The sequence below is a fragment of the Stegostoma tigrinum genome, chromosome 1 (genome assembly GCF_030684315.1).
Source record: "Stegostoma tigrinum isolate sSteTig4 chromosome 1, sSteTig4.hap1, whole genome shotgun sequence".
Classification (NCBI taxonomy): domain Eukaryota; kingdom Metazoa; phylum Chordata; class Chondrichthyes; order Orectolobiformes; family Stegostomatidae; genus Stegostoma; species Stegostoma tigrinum.
This window is the reverse complement of record NC_081354.1, coordinates 11,082,991-11,099,409: the sequence shown is the minus strand read 5'-3', so window position 1 is coordinate 11,099,409 and position 16,419 is coordinate 11,082,991. Positions and strand designations below refer to the sequence as shown.

At 43.4% G+C, this 16,419-nt stretch overlaps 1 protein-coding gene across 5 annotated transcripts in view; it reads left to right on the top strand.

Moving 5' to 3' along the window:
* Nucleotides 1-16,419, top strand: part of tbck (TBC1 domain containing kinase) — a 187,913-nt gene that overhangs the window by 52,142 nt on the left and 119,352 nt on the right. For all 5 annotated transcript variants that reach the window (XM_048541931.2, XM_048541957.2, XM_048541949.2 and 2 more), the window contains 6 exons: nt 2,959-3,088; nt 4,166-4,264; nt 8,252-8,314; nt 11,613-11,739; nt 13,695-13,745; nt 14,551-14,634. In XM_048541931.2, coding sequence (XP_048397888.1) covers nt 2,959-3,088; nt 4,166-4,264; nt 8,252-8,314; nt 11,613-11,739; nt 13,695-13,745; nt 14,551-14,634 — 554 coding nt within the window. The remainder of the gene's footprint in view (nt 1-2,958; nt 3,089-4,165; nt 4,265-8,251; nt 8,315-11,612; nt 11,740-13,694; nt 13,746-14,550; nt 14,635-16,419) is intronic.

Genomic DNA, 16,419 nt, shown 5'->3' with positions numbered 1-16,419 from the left:
ATCTTTGGTCCGCCTCCCCCTCTCTCCCTATTTATTCCAGTTCCCTCCCCCCATCCCCCTCTCTGATGAAGGGTCTAGGCCCGAAACGTCAGCTTTTGTGCTCCTGAGATGCTGCTTGGCCTGCTGTGTTCATCCAGCCTCACATTTTATTATCTTGGAATCTCCAGCATCTGCCGTTCCCATTATCTCTGACACTCTCTGGGTGAAGAAGTTTTTCCTCAACTCTGTTCTAAATGGCCTACCCCTTATTTTTAAACTGTGTCCTCTGGTTCTGGACTCCCCCATCAGCGGAAACATGCTTCCTGCCTCCATGGTGTCCAATCCCTTAATAATCTTATACGCCTCAATCAGATCCCCTCTCATCCTTCTAAACTCAGGTGAATACAAGCCCAGTCACTCCAATCTTTCAACATATGGTAGTCCTGCCATTCTGGGAATTGACCTTGTGAACCTACGCTGCACTCCCTCAATAGCAAGAATGTCCTTCCTCAAATTTGGAGACCAAAACTGCACACAATACTCCGGGTGCGGTCTCACCAGGGCCCTGTACAGCTGCAGAAGGACCTCTTTGCTCCTATACTCAATTCCTCTTGTTATGAAGGCCAGCATGCCATTAGCTTTCTTCACTGCCTGCTGTACCTGCATGCTTGCTTTCACTGACTGATGGACAAGAGCACCATGATCTCATTGTACTTCCCCTTTACCTAACTTGACTCCATTGAGATAGTAATCTGCCTTCCTGTTCTTGCCACCAAAGTGGATAACCACACATTTATCCACATTAAACTGCATCTGCCATGCATCCGTCCACTCACCTAGCCTGTCCAAGTCACCCTGTATTCTCATACCATCGTCCTCACGTTTCACACTGCCACCCAGCTTAGCATACCTCAGAGTATTACCGCTGAGCATTCAAAAGCCAATTTGTTTGGGACTGACATTGCTTCCTTGGTGATGAGCAGTCCACCTTTCTGTGAAATCCAGTCCCTTGTTTGTGTTTTTTTTTCTGATATTCCTTGGCTTACGTTAAATAATTTGGACTTGCTTTTACGATTGACAATTTTTAAAACTCTTTCTTGGGACAGAAGCATTGTTGAGAAGACCAGTGTTTATTGCCCATTCCCCGTGAGCCATTTACAACCGATTGTCTTGCTGGACCATTTGAGACGACATTTGAGTGTTACCTACATTGCCACTTCTGTTTCCTGTTTTGCTCTTTATCTTTTCTGGACCCTTCAATCGCTCTGCCTCCATTCAATTCCCACTCTCCGGTAGGCTGCTGTCAAAATTTCCTACTCCAACTCTTCAGTATTCCTTGATCTTCCAGTTTTCCACCATCTTAGGCTTGAACACACATCCCAACCCCCACCCCGGGTAAGCCTGCAGCATCTCTCTGTGCACCTCTTGTCAAAACAGATGGAGGAACTCCACCCTGGCACTGGGTAAGGTCATCCGGAATAGGTGGAGTAACCAGATCAGTTTAATATTTGATGGAGGAGGCCCTTGGGACTGAGTGGCTTACTCCTGCTGTGAATTTGTACATTCAATTGAGCAGCAACCCCAGTTCTTCCATCTCGTACCTTCTCATCAAACCTCCTGCCTAATTCACAATCTGAGGGGGCAAGCTGGTCTTGTCAGTTTCGTTCCTGTCTGACTCCCTTGTTCACACTTTTTTGGCCCTAAAATTATGACCATTTGACTTCAAAGAAAAATATGTAGCTCCTTCCCTGTGATTTCTTTTCTCCCTTGTGGATGTACTGAGACATGTGAAAGCTGAGCTCAAAGAATGAAGACTGTCTCAAATATGGGCAAATGTTACATTTTTATTAATTGGCTTATGTAGTTGACAGAGCATGTGGTGAAATGTGTGGCCAGTTATTGCAATGTTTTGTTTGAGCAACAGCAGAGTAAAGGTAAAAATGTAAGCACAGTTGTTCTTAGCACAATTTGCACTGAATAATGGACAGTAGATCTGAGCCACTCTGTATATAAAGTGTTTTATTTTTGCTACCTATATTAGTAGCAGTGGATTAAAAATCAGAAATGTTCTTATCTGTGTATGTTTCAAATCCTGTTTAGAGGGAACAATGTATAACTGCTTAAAAGCATTTGCTTTGAGAAAAATAAATTTTCTACATGGTAATGTCACAAAAAGGCAACACTGGAGGAATATGCAGCAACAAGATGTTAATTTCTTGTTATTTATAAAATAAAATATTATTTTCTCCAGGTAAGAGGGATTGCCATGGCTACCCACATGGGCCCAACTTATGCCTGTCTCCTCGTGGGAATGTGGAACATTCCTTGTTCCAGGCTTATTCCGGCCCCCAACTCTTTCTGCAATGCATCTATGATATTGTTGGTGCTGCTTCCCTCTCTCATCTGGAATTGGAAAACGTCACCAATTTTGCCTCCAATTTCCACCCTGCCCTTACTTTCACCTGGTCTCTTTCTGACTCCTCCCTTCCCTTCCTCAACATTTCTGTTTGCATTTCTGGGAATAGACCGGCCACTAATATCCATTACAAACCCACTGACTCCCACAAGAGAAACACCCTGAAGTTCTGATCTGCCATTCATTCAACAATGATGCATTAGAACGAAAATAGCCCACATAAGCTTTAAAGGCCCACAAAATTCAAATGGGACAGATCTGGAAACATGGTGTAAATAGCTGTTTGGATTTCATGGGCCAGGTCTCCAAAACTAGGAGATCACAGGAGAACCAAAGGATCACAAGCTAGCTCTGAGTAAGCACAGCCGTAGCTATTTGTCAAAGAAGTTTCAGTTTTGTCCGAGTCAGATTAAATGTAGTATCAAATGGGAATTTGCAGAATAGAAATAGGTCATTCCACCCAGTGGTCTATCCCAGCAATTATGCTCCACACAAACTTCCTGTCACTCTAATAAATGGCAATTGACACTCTGATGGATAATATTTTTTTTCTCGTTTTCTAGGCAGTCAACTATATCACCTTCCAACAGCAACCATGACCTCACTGCAGCAGCCACCCTGCCCCTCATTATAAGAGAGAAAGACACTGAGTACCAGCTACACCGAATCATTCTCTTTGACAGACTGCTAAAGGTAGGATTCACATTTTAGCACTTCTGGGCAAAAATGTGGAATCTTCAGGAACATTAAATCTGACGTTTTCACATTGTCAAGTAAATTGGTAGTTAAAAAGACAAATGAGACATTCAGCGTTGGCCTACCAGTTTCTGGGTTAAGGAAAGCCATGTTGTGCAGATTTATCTTCCTTCTACTACTTGAGTCTGCGACCAACAGGTAGTTCCAAACCACAGTGCCACAGCCACCACTACAGGTAGGGCAAGATGGCAGGTACTGAAACTATCCTAGCCAGAGTGGAGATCAAACCCTGTGTTATTGGCACCAATCTGATTTATGCCAGCCATCCAGCCAACTAAGCTCCCAAGGCATCCAATTTTCCACAGAATGCACTTTAATATTCACGTTGCAACCTGAAGCTATGGGTGGTGATGGTATAGATTTTGATTCAAATGCCAGCAACACAGTACTTGGCAATTTCTGCTATTGCTGTTTCTGATTCATAGTTTTGGTACATAACCAGGATGAATACACTTCTAATGCAATTTATTTGGCTCTAAAAGACTTTACAACATGAAAAGGATGTGAAAAGTTAAAGAAGCGAAAGTTCTGTCTTTTTTCCTTTCCCCATGAATGTCAAGAAGCAAGATTATGTGACTCTTCAACAATAATTTCTTATTGGTGTGTTGTGGATTTCGTGCTTTCTAAATGCAAGCCTTTTAGTTGTAATCCAATGTTCCTCTGCTGTAGTGGCCAGTGATGAGATTCACGTGCTCCACATATTTCCCGTCCATCACCTTGCCATCCATCTTATCTTTGCACTAGCACTGTGGATGAATCTTTTTTGGTGTCTTATTGGCTGCTTACGCCATAACATATATATGAATGTAGCAAGCAACAAAGACAGTGACTACAATTGGAAAATTTACCATTCCTGCACACACTGACTCTAAACTTTAAAACCTGAAATCCAAAAGTTCTGACTACATTAGGGATAAGCCAGAGATTGGAAAAGGTGAAAGAAAAATGGGCAAAATGAGGATGGTGATGCAGCCAGTGAATTTTTTAATCTACCTTAACTTCCTGTTTCTTTAGGCATATCCATACAAAAAGAATCAAATTTGGAAAGAAGCCAGAGTGGACATTCCTCCACTAGTACGAGGTTTGGCCTGGGCAGCACTACTCGGCATAGAGGTAAGAACAAATTACTTGGAAATATTTTTATTTCAGCAAAGTTTTCATTCCACTGCACCAACAACAGAAATTCCTGGTAAAGCTCAGCAGGTCTGGCAGCATCCATGAATAGGAATTGGAGTTAACGTTTCAGGTCGAGTGACCATTCCTCAGAACTGATGGTAGCTAGGAAAACAAAGTGTAGGGCTGGATGAACAGAGCAGGCCAAACAGCATCAGAGGAGCAGGAAAGCTGATGTTTCGGGCCCAGAACCCCTTCAGAAGAAGGTGTTCATCCAGCTCTACACCTTGTTATCTCAGATTCTCCAGCATCTGCAATTCCTACTATCTTGGTAGCTAGGAAAATGTTGGTTTACGTACAGAAGATAGGGTGGGGGAAAGGGGATAAGAAGTAACCGATAGGTGGGGATAGAGCCCAAAGAGAGAACAGTTGGAGAAACAAACGAATGGATAATGATCTGGCTCGGAGGGTGACTAGCTATTCGTGGAAACTTTTAGTGACTGACAACTGGTTGGTTGCGTGTATTGGCAGAGTATGTGATAACAGGCCTAGTGTGTGGGGGTTGGGGTAAGGACCCGGGAGAATTCAAGCCCTAAAGTTATTGAACTCTATGTTGAGTCCAGAGGGCTGCAGGCAGAAAATGAGGTGCTGTTCTTGTAGTTAACGTTTCAGGTCAAGTGACTGTTCCTCAGGACTGATAGCTAGAAAAATGTTGGTTTATATACAGAAGATAGGGTAGGAGAGCGGTTAAGGAGTATACAAAAGGTGGAGATAGAGCCCATTCTCTCTGGTTTCTCTCCACAGATGCTGTCAGATCTACTGAGATAATGGGAACTGCAGATGCTGGAGATTCCAAGATAATAAAATGTGAGGCTGGATGAACACAGCAGGCAAAGCAGCATCTCAGGAGCACAAAAGCTGACGTTTCGGGCCTAGACCCTTCATCAAAGAGGGGGATGGGGGGAGGGAACTGGAATAAATAGGGAGAGAGGGGGAGGCGGACCGAAGATGGAGAGTAAAGAAGATAGGTGGAGAGAGTGTAGGTAGGGAGGGGATAGGTCAGTCCAGGGAAGACGGACAGGTCAAGGAGGTGGGATGAGGTTAGTAGGTAGCTGGGGGTGCGGCTTGGGGTGGGAGGAAGGGACAGGTGAGAGGAAGAACCGGTTAGGGAGGCAGAGACAGGTTGGACTGGTTTTGGGATGCAGTGGGTGGGGGGGAAGAACTGGGCTGGTTGTGTGGTGCAGTGGGGGGAGGGGACGAACTGGGCTGGTTGAGGGATGCAGTAGGGGAAGGGGAGATTTTGAAACTGGTGAAGTCCACATTGATACCATATGGCTGCAGGGTTCCCAGGCGGAATATGAGTTGCTGTTCCTGCAACCTTCGGGTGGCATCATTGTGGCAGTGCAGGAGGCCCATGATGGACATGTCATCAAGAGAATGGGAGGGGGGGTGGAAATGGTTTGCGACTGGGAGGTGCAGTTGTTTGTTGCGAACTGAGCGGAGGTGTTCTGCAAAGCGGTCCCCAAGCCTCTGCTTGGTTTCCCCAATGTAGAGGAAGCCGCACCGGGTACAGTGGATGCAGTATACCACATTGGTAGATGTGCAGGTGAACCTCTGCTTGATGTGGAATGTCATCTTGGGGCCTGGGATGGGGGTGAGGGAGGAGGTGTGGGGACAAGTGTAGCATTTCCTGCGGTTGCAGGGGAAGGTGCCGGGTGTGGTGGGGTTGGAGGGCAGTGTGGAGCGAACAAGGGAGTCACGGAGAGAGTGGTCTCTCCGGAAAGCAGACAGGGGAGGGGATGGAAAAATGTCTTGGGTAGTGGGGTCGGATTGTAAATGGCGGAAGTGTCGGAGGATAATGCGTTGTATCCGGAGGTTGGTAGGGTGGTGTGTGAGAACGAGGGGGATCCTCTTGGGGCGGTTGTGGCGGGGGCGGGGTGTGAGGGATGTGTCGCGGGAAATGCGGGAGACGCGGTCAAGGGCGTTCTCGATCACCGTGGGGGGAAAGTTGCGGTCCTTAAAGAACTTGGACATCTGGGATGTGCAGGAGTGGAATGTCTTGTCGTGGGAGCAGATGCGGCGGAGGCGGAGGAATTGGGAATAGGGGATGGAATTTTGGCGGGTTCGGTACTGATCTTTTTCCAGCAGTTTCTGATTTACAGCATCTGCAGTTCTTTCGGTTTTCATTCCACTGCATCCTGTTGAATCAGGAATCTGTTCGGTTTCCCTTTAGATTCTTCAGCATTTGGCATGTTAGTGAAGCAACGTGGAGAACGACGTAATGACGTGTTACAACTGTCACAGTGCAGTCCCTGAATTAGCTTCTGACCAAGATCCAAGAAAGTACACACAGATGAAAATATTAGGAATAGGAGTTGGCGTTAAATTATCAAGAGTCTGGTACACCATTCAGAAAGATGATAGCCGATCTGATTGTGGCCATGGTTTCCTATTCTAATCTGCTCCCCATTAATGAGGTTGTAGACTTGCTCGCTGAGCCGGTATATTTGATTGTAGACGTTCCAATCACTATTAGGTGACATTGTCAGCGCGCCTCCAGTGAAGCGTTGGTGTTCTGTCCCGCTTGTTATTTATATTCTTGATCTTCTCAAAAATTTTAAATCACCCGGACATTTTTAGGGAGGTGGCCACGTAGTGGTAACATCACTGGACCAGTAATTGATCAACCCAGGCTAATGTCCGGGGACTCAAGTTAGAATCTCTCCGTGGCAGATGGTGAAACTGAAGTTCAATGAAAACCTGGTTATAAAAGCTACCCTATTGACAACCCATCTGGTTCACTAATGTCTCTTAGGGAAGAATATCTGCCATCCTTACCACGTCTGGCCTACATACGACTGCAGACCCACAGCTACATAATTAACTTGTAACTACCCTCTACCCTGATGTACAATAAATGATGGCCTAGCCAGTGAACCCCACGTCCCATGGATACGTAAACAGAAACATTGACATTGTTAGTCAAGAATGTATTGAACTCTGCCATAAAAATGTTCAATGACCCTGCCCGCATTGCTCAACATGGAAGCCTTTCAACCATCTGAAAGACTTTTCAAATTCTTCTCAACATCTCTGTCTCTCACAAGTGACCTTTATTTTTAAATTGTGTCTCCTAGTTCTTGTCCCTCCCACAAGGGGAAACATCCTTTCAGCATTAATCAAGGCTGTTCATTTCGCATATGATTAAAAAGAGAAACACTTTATTGTATCACAGCTAGCCCTGTTAAGCTTTCATGATGTCAAATAGGATACTTTCTGATCTCTGTTTCCTGGCAAAATAAAAAAATAGGTTCCATAAAGGCAATTGAGATGAAATTACATGCCTTTTTTTTAGACTTTGTAGACGTTCTATTGTCTGCTTATCATTCTCCCTTAACCTTTATACAAGGGGCATCCATAGTCAAACATAGTTTTCCGAGGATAGATGATTTAAAGCTATGAAGAACTGCATATGTTGTAAAATGTTTGTATGCTGGTAAACGAGTAATTAGAAAAGTTAATAGAATATTGTAACTTATTGCTGAGGAATTGAATGCAAATGTAGGGAAGTTACACTTCAATTAGACCACACCTGGAGCACAGTGGCAGTTCAGAGGAGGTTTTCTACCCCAATACCTGGGATGGGCAGGGCGTCTTAGGAGAAAAGGTTGGACGAGTTGGTCTCATTTCCGCTGGAGTTTAGAACAGTAAAAACATATAAGACTTTATTTAAACATACACCCTGCCAAGACCCCTCCGAGTTTTGCATGTTTCCTTTTATAGAGAGTATTGAAGTTGGTGGGGTCACTGCTTTTAAAAAATAAAGATGAAGATTTTCTTTTTTCATAGACAAGAATATGAGAGAGGTGGGAATAAGAGGAAAGATTGAAAAAATTTGTTTGGAGCACGAATTTAGTTGACAGACACATACAGTTCAAATTTTTAACAGGCGATATTTGACTTCATTGCTTCCATTCTCCTTTTCAGGGTGATATCCAAGCAAAATATGATGCAATTGACAAGGATACACCAATACCGACTGATCGACAGGTAAGGGAGATATACTGTGGAGTCCTTTCAGGGTACTGTTGAATCAGTGGTCGTAGAACAGTTTACATAAATGTTCTGTTAATTCATTTTGTACTTGAAGTGAAGTTACAGCTGAGGTGCATTGTTAGGATTTATACAATGTTATACCACCATCTGTCCTTAATTGGAATGCATTCTTGCACCAACATAATTTCTGGAGATAAACAACACGTGAAGGCACTTAGAACATAGAACAGTACAGCACAGAACAGGCCCTTCAGCCCACAATGTTGTGCCGACCATTGATTCTCATGTATGCACCCTCAAATTTCTGTGACCATATGCATGTCCAGCAGTCTCTTAAATGACCCCAATGACCTTGCTTTCACAACTGCTGCTGGCAACGCATTCCATGCTCTCACAACTCTGTGTAAAGAACCCGCCTCTGACATCCCCTCTATACTTTCCTCCAACCAGCTTAAAACTATGACCCCTCGTGTTAGCCATTTCTGCCCTGGGAAATAGTTTCTGGCTATCAACTCTATCTATGCCTCTCATTATCTTGTATACCTCAATTAGGTCCCCTCTCCTCCTCCTTTTCTCCAATGAAAAGAGACCGAGCTCAGTCAACCTCTCTTCATAAGATAAGCCCTCCAGTCCAGGCAGCATCCTGGTAAACCTCCTCTGAACCCTCTCCAAAGCATCCACATCTTTCCTATAATAGGGTGACTTATTGAGACTACATTGTCCGCAGTTTTCTTTTTCCATGACAGCTACTCCAGCAGCATCATCTGTAGTCATCAAACCCGTTTCAACATGAATACTGATGACACACCGCTTAACTTGCCCTGTGCTACTCTGAACACACTACCGCTATGTTGTCAGACTGCCTTGTTGACATCTGGTCTTGGATGAGAGCATAAGAATGTAAGAGATAGGTGCAGGAGTAGACTAAATTGCTCATCGAGTCATTCAGTACAATCATGACTAACCAGAGGCTTCAACTCCAGCTTTCTGCCCACTCCCTTTGTTTTCCTGAGAGCAAAACTCTGTCTTTCCCAGCCTTAAACAAATTCAACAATGGGGCACCTACAACCTTCTGGGGTAGAGAATTCTAACTTTCGCAATATAACATAGAACAGTACAGCACAGTATAGGCCCTTTGGCCCACGATGTTGTGCCAACCTATTATCCTAGTAAGATCAAACTACCGTGCATACCTTACATTATACTGTCCTCCATGTGCCTACCTAAAAGTCTCTAAAGTATCTGACTCCACTACCACCGCCAGCAGTGCATTCCACACACCCACCACTCTGTGTAAAGAACCTACCTCTGGCATCTCCCCAGCACCTTCTTCCAATCACCTGAAAATTATGCCCCCCCACCCCCACCCTCTGAATAGTCATTTCCACCCTGGGAAAAAGTCTCTGACTATCCTCTCTATCTGTGCCTCTCATCATCTTGTACATCTCTATCAAGTCACCTCTCATCCTTTTTTGCTGCAACGAGAAAAGCCCTAGCTCCCTCAACCTTTCCTCATTAGACCTGCTCTCCAGTCCAGGCAGCATCCTGTTAAATCTCCTCTGCACCCCCTCTAAAGCGTCAGCATCCTTCCTTCCTGTAATGAGGCAACCAGAACTAAACACAATATTCCATTGTGGTCTAACCAGTGTTTTACAGAGCTGCAGCGTGACCTCACGGTTCCTAAACTCCATTCCCCTGCCAATGAAAGCCAAAACACCACACACCTTCTTTACAACTTCATCTCTTCTTGATTTGAACGGCAAAAGTGGTGAGAGTGTGAGCCAGGGAGCAGACAGGAAGGTAAGGTTTCCTTACAAAACCTCACTTTGTGAATCAGCCGCCTTCTTGTTTTGAGCAATAATTTCTCCTTATCTCAGTCCCTAAATGATTACACCTCTATTCCAAGACTGCACCACTGTTTTAGATTCCCTGACCAGTGGATTATATCTCCTTGGGGTCTATCCTATCAACTCCCTACAGAATCTTGAATGTTTTAATGAGATCGCCCTCATTCTTCTAAACCCCAGAGAACAAGGGCCTAATTTACTGGGCATCTCATCATTTCACAAACCCATCATGTCTGAATGAATCTAATTGAACTTTTGCTGCACAACCTCCAGTAAAAGTATTTGTTTTTTCCTCATGCCTGCAGTTAAACTTTGTGTGGACTAAAACTATCATGTTTCATGCCTGCTGTCAGCTCCAAACAATCTGATTCCATCTCCCTCCCTTTGTCATTGTCTCATACTGTTTATAATCTTGTCCAATTAAACCCAAGTTGAGCAATCCATGTTGCAAAGACCACCTGCTTTCCCTTCATCATGTCAGCTGTCTTGGTCCATTTGCCATTGAAATCCTTTTCCAATCAACATCACCAGTAATAGATGGTCTAGTCGTTCATCTAATTCCTGTTTGAGACTTTGCAAATTAAAACCTGGCTGGTATATTTGTGTTCACAACAACACTGATTGCGGAAAGTCTTCAATTGGGATTCAAATGCTTTGGGATATCTTGAGGAGATCGAATATAGTACAAAAATGCATGTTCTTAAAATTCAGAGTGCTGTAAAAATGCAAGTATTGCATCTGGGATGATAAATCAATTCCTTCCACTTGAAATTCTATTTTTTGAGGTGGTGGCATTACATTCATAGCTTAATGAATTAAAATGTGAAATTTATTTGCAAGTGTATAGTATGAATATTCCATACACATCAAAAAAATAGATGGATCAGCACATGCAATGTCCCTGCCAGTGACTTATTTTAAAAATGACTTCACCCCAGTTCACTTTTGATCCTAATATAGACAGCATGAAAGTTATAAATACTGTTCTACAGGTCTTCATATCCCATATATAATGTAGACGTTAAGATGTTTAGAAATTGTGTCAGTGCAATGCACTTAGAGTTATAATTTGTGCAAGTTAAGAAGGGCTTTTTATGATATATTTTCCACTTGTTTGCAAGGAGTTATGACTCTCCTCTGTGAAATAACATTTGCTCTGTCTGTCTTTGACCCTGGTTTATTTCCTCAGCTTTTATTTCCACCTGTGAAATTCAAACTTCAGCAAGACCTCTCAACACTACACAGCAACAAACACTGCAATCCAAACTTCCTGAGAAATGGCAGCAACTTTGCTGAACTAAATCCAGTTCTATCTTTTTTTTCTCTCTGTAGCCAGGAAACAGCCCTCTCTCATACATCCTTTCCCCTGGTTGGATTAGAATTATGTTTGCAGACTTGCAACGTCTGTCCATCAAAATGTGTTTCTATGGCTGATTGCCTTTCAGATTGAGGTGGACATTCCACGCTGCCACCAGTACGATGAGCTGCTGTCATCACCAGAGGGCCATAGAAAGTTCAGGCGTGTGTTAAAGGCCTGGGTAGTCTCCCATCAGGAACTAGTCTACTGGCAAGGTAAGTTTAACTGCCACAGTTGATGAAGGACAGTGACTGTGGCAGCTGTAAGTACACTTTAACGGTTTAAATAGATCGGGTTAGGCAAAGCCAAACTTATCCCCTACTATTTTTGTAGCAATTAGTTGGGTTACCTTCTGTCACAATCATATCACCAGATGACACGCTAAGGAAATTTGGAATCCAAGTTCTTCTTGTCACAGACAAATAAGCTATCATTCTGGGTTGATCTATACTACAGTAATTGAGGGGAAATCCTACACCAAACAATGAGCATTCTGAAACTAATTGGATTTTTAAAAATTCCTAATTATCTATCCCAGTAATTTTTTTCCCCATATGTTTAACTTATGCACAGCATCTCCTCTGTATATTGAAAGTGTTGCTTTGGTTAGGGGAACTGTCTCTCAACTGTGAACAAGTACACATCTTCAGTGTTCATGACTAGAAAGCTGCTGAACTGAACAGGTTAGGACTTCATGCTGAAGTCAGCATGTAGTGATGTTTATCGTAAATTCATCTGAAACCATTAATCATTACACTGTACCAGCAGTATGTCGGTCTGCTAAAATTGAGGCAACTCAGCTTGCAGTCTTTTCAAGTCAATGTAAAAATAATTGCCTCAGCAGAGAACTAAAGGAGTTCCACACTTCCGCTTTATTGATCTGTTGTGAATTTGTGACCCATCCAAAAGACTTCATCAGACTGTCAATCTGGCAGTGTGTAGATATTCCAGAGGCAAGACTTTCTCTCGTTATAGGGTGGAATGCAGGCAGGCACGTAATTTTGTGCCACTGGCTGGTGGGACAATTTGCAAGCTTCGCTCCGTCCCCAGTTTTCCCAATGCCTGGATTGAGGTCAGAATGGCCAGCAGCTTGTTAAGGTCACTGAAAGGTCAAATAAGGCCAGTGATCCAAGGCTAATTGAAAATTACCAGCCACCTTGCAGTGCATCCCCTGTTCAGAAGTTCAAAAACTTCCTGGAGGCAGTCTCTGCAAAGCAGGCTGAAAGTGGGACTACAAATTGTCTATGCACACCTCTCTGATGGCTGTTTTGCTGCTGTGGCCATTTTGTTTCTGAAAGAGCTAAGAGGCCTCGTTCCTTGTCTTGCTCTTTCCGTTGTTAGCAGCTGCAACGCCTTCTCCTTCTGGCCTTCCAGCTTCAACAGCTCACCTTCCATCCTTGATTGGATGGTATATGCATCTTCTGGCAATTAATTGGCCAATCGAGGCTATAGCTACTGACTGGCGGCTTCCAACATAGAAATGGATCAGGGCCTGCATGTGACTCCAGTGTCAGAGCTCCAATCCAGAATCATGTCCTGAAGTATCAGAGGAAAGTGGAAACACAAACAGCAAATGCTGGAGAAACTCAACAGCTCTGGCAGCATCTGCAGACAGAGGAACAGAGTTAATGTTTCGAGTTCATAATGACTCTTGAAGAAGAGTCATGCTGAACTCAAAATGTTAATTTTCTTTCTCTCTCCACAGATCTGCCAGACCTGATGTTGAGCTTCTCCAGCATTCTCTGTTCACAGTTCTGAGAAAGGGTCGCCAGACCCGAAACATTAACTCTGTTTTCTCCTCCACAGATGCTGCCAGACCTGCTGAGCTTTTCCAGCAACTTTGTTTTCGTTCTAGCATTCTCTGTGTTGTTTCAGATTTTCAGCATCTGTGGTTTGCTTTTTTTCAGAAGCAAACTATTGCACTATATCCTTGGCTTGTGCCACATTGTAAGTAAACGGTTTGGGCTCAGATTTATTGACTAGGCCATGATAAAGATGAAAATTTGAAGGTGTGACAACACATTTAGTGGGACCTTCCAGTAACATGACCAATGTTCCCCATTATTAAATTGCTTTGCCTGCCTATAATCAGCTTATATATTTAGTCACTAAGATTTATAATACTGGCTACAGTGTTGGCTGTCATACTTGAAATATATTTCTGCACTAGGTTTGGATTCCTTGTGTGCACCGTTCCTGTATTTGAATTTCAACAATGAAGGTAAGTATCTCATTAATTGGTGACAGAATGACAGGCCTTGGCTGTGAGAACAGTTTAGAGGAATAGGGATTTGTTTCAACACAGCCTGGAAGGTTGCAGGAGGTCAGATCATTCAGGGTTTGAAATCGGGGGAAATTATTTCCACCACATGGTAATTCAGTCACTTGGAGAGCACGTTTCACAAATAGAGAGATTCAGATCATTACCTTTTTATAGAGGATTATTAGAACGTTTATCAGAAGCAGTAAAGTGCAAAATCAGTCATAACTTTTAACAGGGAAGTGGATAAATAATTTGGAAAATAAATGTTTAAATAATATGAGGAAAAGACAGAGGAGGGGAAACCATGGGCAGGTATTTTGGAGAGGAATGGATTAAGTGGCTTCTAATAGCTTGTAAAATCGTACAGAATCTAGGTAACTTCTCCCAGCAAGAACTGTGATTTAAAGAAACAGCAAACTAACCCAATTGTGGTCTGTGTGACTTATTTCTACTGATGCCTTACACCATGAAGAATGAATTGGTTGTGTGGGTACCTTTCTATGGGGGAGAAAAGAGGGACGGGTGAACTAATCTAAGCTAGCCCAAGTGATCTACCAAAGGCAAGATACTGAATTGTTTCGAGGAAAGTCAAAACAGAGTGCCTATTTACAGGTTAAAACTGGTGCATGTTACAGGGAGATCGAGAGAAGGGAGGGAAAGAGAATGCAAGTAACTTAAGGGAGTTTTATTTGTATGTGTGGGGAGGTTGAAGTGTAGTGAGACAACAGACCACGCAGAATCTGACGATGTCTTCCTGTTGCAGCCTTGGCGTATGCTTGCATGTCTGCCTTTATTCCCAAATACCTGTATAACTTCTTTCTGAAGGACAATTCTCACGTCATACAAGGTAAATACCAGGTTCCTTATGCATGTTGTTTGTCTGTGCATTACTTGGAAAAAAAACTGGCTTGAATAAGCCAACCAGTGGAATAGCTAAATGTGCTTCTGTAGTATGTGCTACCCAATGTGTTTCTGCAGGGTCTTCAGCAGGAAGGGGAATAATGCCTTTAACGCAACAACAAAAACAGAAGTTGCTGGAAAAGCTCAGCAGGTCTGGCAGCATCTGCGCAGAAGCAAATCAGTAGTAATGTGTCGGGTCCAGTGACCCTTCCTCAAATCGGACCCGAAACATTAGCTCTGCAGCATCTTAGGAGCACCAAAGCTAATGTTTCGGGCCTAGACCCCTCATCATAAAAGACCCTTTTCTGATGAAGGGTCCAGGCCCGAAATGTCAGCTTTTGTGCTCCTAAGATGCCGCTTGGCCTGCTGTGTTCATCCAGCTTCACACTTTGTTATCTCGGATTCTCCAGCATCTGCAGTTCCCATTATCTCTGAAACATTAGCTCTGATATTTATTTTTTCTTCACAAATGCTGCCAGACCTGCTGAGCTTTTCCAGCAACTTCTGTTTTTGTTGCTGATTTTCAGCATCCACAGTTCTTTCAGTTTTTAATGTCTTAATTGTACAATACCGTTATAGCAGAACCCGAACTGATCTCTCTTTTATTTTTCAGTGAAGTTGTTATTAAATGATTCATTCTAAAACAAAATTTATGTGTCTTACTCATGTATCATGAATCCAAAGCAGTAATTCAATGTTGAGTTTTCTTTTGCTCATGAATGCTTGACTTGTGTGCTTTGTCTCATCCTTAATTGAATTATTGCCTTTTAACACTCTTAATATCCTTTAACTTCGAACAGCTGCTGTGGAATTAATTCCAAGGGGTATTAACTACCAATGTTTTGTTGTCTAACTCACCAGGAGCTGTGTTGATCCTATTTGTCAAATAATGTATTTACCTTTAGATTTGAAAATGGACCATACATCTCAGTTTTTGTACTAAGACTGATCCTCCTCTCTGAGTTGCATGGTTGATTGACCATGGTGCAGTCGAAAGTGTGGAAATCCCCCTTCCCAACTTGATAGAACCAAGCTATAACAGCAGGCTAGATGGATTTTGTGTTGCTCATCCCAACTCTTACCAGCTTTCTAGTGGATGACCCATAAAGCCTGTGGAATGCTGGGGCCCGTTTAGATTAAATTACGTTCCCTACAGTGTGGAAACGGGCCCTTCGGCCCAACAAGTTCACACTGCCCCTTGAAGCATCCCATCCAAACCCATCGCCCTATAACCCACACACCCCTGAACACTATGAGCAATTTAGCACGGCCAATCCACCTAGCCTGCACATCTTTGGACTGTGGGAAGAAACCGGAGCACCCGGAGGAAACCCACGCAGACACGGGGAGAATGTGCAAACTCCACACAGACAGTCACCCGAGGCTGGAATTGAACCTGGGTCCCTGGCACTGTGAGGCTGTCGTGCTAGCATCTGAGCCACTTTGCCACCCCTTAAGGGTGGGAGGACTACAGAAAAGTGTGGTATTCGCGTGGTAACTGTAAACCCTATTTCCGTAGTGCCTCTGAATGGCACAAAGATGCTCCACTTGCCCTTTGGCTTTTTATTTTTGTATGTACAGTTTGCAGTTAGGTATTTTGAGTGGTATTTGGCTTTTTTTAATGGACTTTAAGGGTAGTACTGAGATCATGTGTCTCTGAGGTGGGACATCTCTGGGTTGGATTGGGGTGGGATGTCTCTGAAGTGGGATTGGGGTTGGTTGTCTCTGCGTG